The sequence below is a fragment of the Macaca thibetana genome, chromosome X (genome assembly GCF_024542745.1).
Source record: "Macaca thibetana thibetana isolate TM-01 chromosome X, ASM2454274v1, whole genome shotgun sequence".
Taxonomy (NCBI): domain Eukaryota; kingdom Metazoa; phylum Chordata; class Mammalia; order Primates; family Cercopithecidae; genus Macaca; species Macaca thibetana.
In genome coordinates this window covers 69,463,491-69,469,601 of record NC_065598.1, presented here as the reverse complement: position 1 = coordinate 69,469,601, position 6,111 = coordinate 69,463,491, and the positions used below count along the sequence as shown (strand labels likewise).

Sequence of the window (6,111 nt, the reverse complement as noted above, 5' to 3'; positions counted from 1 at the left end):
CAGTGGTGTGATCTCAGTTCATTGCAACCTCCACCTCCCGGTTCAAGCAATTCTCCTGCCTCAGCCTCCCAAGTAGCTGGGATTACAGGCACACACCACCATGCCCGGCTAATTTTTATATTTTTAGTAGAGATGGGGTTTCACCATGTTGGCCAGGCTGATCAGAAATTCCTGACCTCAGGTGATCCACCTGCCTCGGCCTCCCAAAGTGCTGGGATTACAGGCATGAGCCACCACACCCCACCCTGGTTTTGTATCTATCTCAAAGTGCACTTAAAAAAAAAAAAAGAGCAACAGTAAAGAAAACTATACAATCATAAAAGACAAAACAAATGTATATTTTTTCTCCTTTCACTCTCATAGAGCATGCTTTACACAAAGCTAGATGGTAGAGCCCACTACACAGGTAGTTCATAGCCTATTGCTCTTAGGCTATAAAGCTGTACAGCATATGACTGTACTGAATACTGTAGGCAATTGCAGCACAATGGTAAGTATTTATGTCTCTAAATATATCTAAAATTAGAAAAGGTACAGTAAAATATGGTATTCTAATCTTATGGGACCACTGTCGTTGACCAAAACATCATTATGTGGTGTATGACTGTATATTCTATTAGTTCTGTTTCTCTAGAGAACCTAGAAATTGGATGACAGCAGCTGAGTGTTTTGAAATGCCTGGGGTATGCAAACCATGTATTCAAAGAAAAAAAATGTAATCTAAATGGGACCTGCTGGTGGACAGAGGACACTGAAAGTATTGAATCTTTTTTCCTGTGACCCAACTCCTTTCTGTATCTCTCTTGTGGACTGGGCTCCTTCTGAAGGGAGGTGAGTTATTTACTATTGGAAAGGCTGGGGCTTCTCTCTTCTCCTCTCATTCATTTATTCTTTTATGGTTTCTAATTATCCAACTCATGAATATGACTTACAAAAATAGATAGGAAATACTGGCAAATGTACAGAAGAAAAAAGCATTGAAATTATCCCAAATTCCACAACTCCAGATATAACAACTGGCTATATGGCTTTATGGTATTTAAACATTGTTAAAGAAATTGTTAAAGAAACATTGCTGAAAAATGTTCTGATACCAATAAAGCAGTCAGGAAGACTTTATTAAGGACTATTGTGATAGGTGGTATCCAGACTATCACAATGGGGAGAGAGATGGGCCTCAACTCCACGAACAGTAAGAACAAGTGGGGATTTATAGCAAAGCAGCAGGTGAGGGTGGGATTGGGAGGGGAAGAGTTAGAGGGGTAGGAAGGTGGGATGGTGGGCATTGCTTGGTGGGTGGAAAACTACTAAGAAGAGACATAAAGGGTAGGGAGGATTCTTGCTAAACAGACCTAATAGGATTCATGCTGAAGGCAGGCCAAGATGATCCTATATCACTCAGGGGATAGTGAGGGATGAGGAATTTGATCAGATTTGGAGGGTGATCATATATCAAGATTCGGAAGATCCTGTCTAAACTAGCTTAGCAGGATTCTTGGTAAAACTGGACTAGGCAGACTTGAGGACAAGGCCCATGGAAGAGGCTTAGTTGAAAAGAGGGCTTAGAAGAGCCTGTCTAAAGTTCAGTCAAGGATAGTGTCTTTGTCACCTTTTAAACTTTGTCTATGCAAATTAGGGTGTGTGTATGTGTGTTTGTGTGTGTGTGAGTGTAGGATGGTAGGTCGGCAGGTATACAACTAGATCAAAAGAGAGATTTTAAAAAAACAAATTGGGGTCCTAGTGTATATTGCTTACTTCTCCTTGGCAACATTTCATTTAGTATAATCACTTTTGGTTTGAAGACTGCTTGTATGACTATAAAAAGAAATTTACAAATTTGAATTCATCTAAATGAACCTATCCTTTTTTATTCATTTATTATTTATTAAACTATTTAAATATCTTAACTATCAATAAATGATATTTTACATAATAATTTTGAAGACCATTTATTGACATAGGAAGTTGCTCATGATAGGAACCTAAGAGGGCAGGTATGGAAGAATCAATACAACGATCTTAATTTTTTAAGTTGTGCATTTGTTGTACACACATAAAGAAGAAGAAAATGTACCAATATGATCACACTAATTCTCTCAGGATGGTGAGACTGCTGGTGGTTTCTGTTATTCACTTTGAATCCCTCATTATCCAAATTTTTGAAAGTAAGTTTGTATTATATTTATTATTAGAAAAAGAAAAACCGTTTGCAATTACAGAATAAAAAAAGAAAACAAAGCAATTTAGAACCTATGACTATGGAACTATGGGACTGAGGCATGTACCTGAACCTTTACTGAAACTTCACATATTATTTGAGTTTTCTGCTTTCAGTGTATTTTAAATGAGATGTGTTTTAATCAAACACACACACACACACACAATAGGAGTGGCTAAACATTGACAGGATATTTACTGAGGAAAACAACATCTATTCTTTATATTCTATTTAAGCTCTTCTGTCCATTCTCTACACAAGACAGGCTCCAGGACCTATCAGTTGTGACTCCCTAACACGAGCCTTTCAGCCTAATAGGAAGAATTTCACCCTGTCCTCTTTCTACTCCCGTTTCTTCTCTTCCCCTCTTCTTTGTCATTATCATCTAGGGGTTTTATTAAGTGGAAATCAGGATCTGCAGAAAGTGGCACAGGCACCACATCTAACATAAGAAAACAACTAATCAACAGTCCCTAGAAACCTGTCATCTAAAAGGGTGGCTCTGAGGTAGAGTGAGAAACACTCAACCAATAATAAATTTATAATTTTATAAAACTAACACACACACACACACACACACATCTAAAAACCTGGAAACAAATACACTAAAACCCTAACTGTGAGTATTTATGTGATTGTTACACTAAACTGTTATTTTTAAAAACCCTTTATATATGTAATATAATAACAAACCCCTTTTAAAAATTGAAATCTTTAAATTATAGGTGATCTATATTGAAATATCACCCCAAAAAACCTGTTTTCCCTAGTATAGGGATTTTTAATGTCACATAGTATTCCCTGCTCTGAATACATCATATTATGTCTTTCATCTATTCTCTAGTGCTGGGTCATCAAATATTTCCAATTTATTCAGAATTTCAAAACAAATGGTTTGCTTTTCAATAATATCGCTTGACATGTAAGCATCCTTTCCATTTTGCCTCCAAAAGAGCCAGCATTGAGAAAGGGTAATTGGCAATTCAGCAGCAGTGCTCCGGGTCATTGATAACCCAGATGTCAAGTGTGAACTTGTCATACATATGACTGTGGGCACTGGTTACCATAGGCCTTCCTTTCCCCCCATCCCCATTCCATCTCATCCCCCTGCACACCGGTAAATATTATCAGGGTTGATCCAATCTGAAGCGAGTGCACAACCTTCATAGAGATTTTGAAAAGCCAAAATTAGAAAATATAAAGTTAATGGGGAGTCACACCATCTAAAGATATTCACGGCTAATATTTTGATGTTTTTCCCCTTTTCTCTTTTGTTCGTGTATTTAAATATAAGGCTTTGAGTTTCTGGTCTCTAAAAACACCTCTCGCCTCATTTCTTTGCTCTTCTACATTTAAGTTTTCTCAGGTTTAAAGCAGTTTCTGACCGCTTCTCCCCGACCAGATGATTTTCAGTAAGCCCCTCCCGTATAGAAACTATGGGAGCTGCTACCGACAGGAAGGTGAGTGGCACTAGTAATGTGACGGATCTAATCATTCATTGGACGACGGTTTGTCAATCACGGCTACTCAGCAAATAGGGCGAGCTGTTAAGCAAAAAAAGGGTTTAGAGAGTCATTTTCTGCACAATCGGATTGTGGAACCTCCTCCTTTTGCCACGGCAGCTAGTGGGAAAGACCTTTATCCTGCTACTCTTGCCCTCCGCGGCTTGCGCCACCCCAGGCCAGCTTCCATAGCAGCTGCAGCTGCTTCATTCAGCATCCGTCTTAGCCTCCCCAGGTGCCGGCGGCCTGGGCCAAGCCATCGCCTACAGTGCGGTGAGTGCTTCCCTGCCAAAAAGCTAATAATGGAAGGGTTCAGAGAACACAGCACAGCCGGTGAAAAGGGCCCATTACTCGGTGCTGTGGCAGCCACAGCCTCTCCTCAGTCTTTGATGGAGTACTCCCCAGACGTAGATTTTATTGAGAGGCAGCCTCTGGTGGTTAAGTGCCGAGTGTACACTCTCAAAAAGCTTCAGACCAAATGTGCCGTCCTAGAGGCCAAGTACCTGAGGGAATTTCATTCCATCGAGAGGAAGTTTGCTGCCATCTATGAACCCTTATTGGAAAAGAGACGGCAGATCACCAATGCACTGTATGAGCCCACGAAAGAGGAGTGTGAGAGATGAAGTTCAAGGTCGCGGACTATGAGTATAATGAGGTGGCCGGTGATTCTAATGCTCAGATATATGGTCCAGAGGAGAATCCAGAGTACGAGAACTTGGTGGAGGATTGTGAGGAGGATTTCGAGGATGTCGGGGAGGTGTTTGGGGAGTATGAAGGAATCGAGGGACATAATATGGACGGAGAAAAAGAGAATCCTATAGGGATCCCCGATTTCTGGCTCACGGCTTTAAAGAATGTCCAGGAGGTGGCCCCGCTGATTAAGAAATATGACTAGGCCGGGCGCGGTGGCTCACGCCTGAAATCCCAGCATTTTGGAAGGCCGAGGCGTGCGGATCACAAGGTCAGGAGATCGAGTCCTTCCTGGCTAACACGGTGAAACTCAGTCTTTACTAAAAATACAAAAAGAAAAAAAAAAAACAGAAAGAAATTAGCCGGGCGTGGTGGCACGCGCCTGTAGTCCCAGCTGCTCAGGAGGCTGAAACAAGAGAATGGCTTGAACCCAGGAGGTGGAGGTTACAGTGAACTGAAATTGCGCCACTGCACTCCAGCCTGGGCTACAGAGCAATACTCCGAAAAAACGAAACAACAACGACAAAAGTATGACAATCCCATTCTGAAGCTCTTGCGAGACGTGAAAGTCAAGTTTCCAAAATCCAAGGAGCCACTCACTTTTACACTGGGATTTCACTCCGAACCCAACGACTACTTCACAAATGAGGTGCTGACTGAAACATACACCCTCAAGTCTAAGCTCGATTACTGTGACCCCCACCCCTTCAGGGGATCTGCGGTAGAGTATTGCTTTGGCACCATGATAGAATGGAAGAAGGGAAAGAACGTCACTGTGCAAACGGTCCTGAAAGACACAGTTTTAGGGGGCTGATGTGTACCGCAACCCGGGAATTTCCCCAAGAGTCCTTCTTCAATGCTCTCCAGTGGGGCCTAGATGCTAATGAGAATGACCTCATTAGCTCACACCTTGCACACTTTTGTCATCTCAAGAGCTGTGTTATACTTTACAGGAGAAGCCCTTGAGGCAGAGCAAGAGGCCATGATCGGGGAATGTAATAACCCGGTTTATGACAGAATGACTCAGGAGAATTGGGTGACTGCAGTTTATGGTGCTAAAGGCAAAAACCGAAACTCCCAGGCAGAAGTCAACGATTGTTGAAGCAGAATGGTTGGAGTATGTGGGCCCCCAGGTTAACAACCGGCTTTTACAATAACCAAAACTTAATCATTCGTTACTTGCAGTCTTCAAGTGTCTCTTCTTGGTAGTCTTCAATTTAAAATTATGTCCAAATATATTTAACAATGCATTTCACCTAGCACTCCAGTGGTATAAACTTTGTCAACAATTTTATTAGGCAGTGAATTCTCAAAGTATGTGAAGACTTTACTATTGTGAATCCATTGCTTTTTTTAGGTTGCTATTAGGCTGCAGCTATGAAAAATTACCAGAACTTGTAACTGAGATCTATGTTTGGGATTGTAAAGTGAAGCGAGATAGCATCCTTTTCCTAGCCTTCTCATTGAGGTAAATGGATTTTATTATGCTTGCACTAGCTGTGCCTTCATCTCTTTGTTATAGAAATGCAGCAGATTATATTATTTAAAATACACTTGATTAGTGAAACTGCTAGTATAAGAATAAACATTTATAGCAAATTCACATTTAATGTTAGTTACCTTGTTTGTAGGCTTTTATATTTTATCTTATATAGTGATCTACTCAAAACATAGTTTCTTTATTGCTGTTCAGTGAGGCGT

General features: G+C 40.8%; 1 protein-coding gene across 1 annotated transcript; it reads left to right on the top strand.

Moving 5' to 3' along the window:
• The first annotated feature begins 3,822 nt into the window (after positions 1–3,822).
• On the top strand, positions 3,823–5,858 carry LOC126946321 (putative nucleosome assembly protein 1-like 6). The gene has a single exon (XM_050776453.1). The coding sequence runs from the start codon at positions 4,023–4,025 to the stop codon at positions 4,341–4,343; it is 321 nt and encodes a 106-aa protein (XP_050632410.1). The 5' UTR covers positions 3,823–4,022; the 3' UTR covers positions 4,344–5,858.
• The last annotated feature ends 253 nt before the right edge of the window (positions 5,859–6,111 follow it).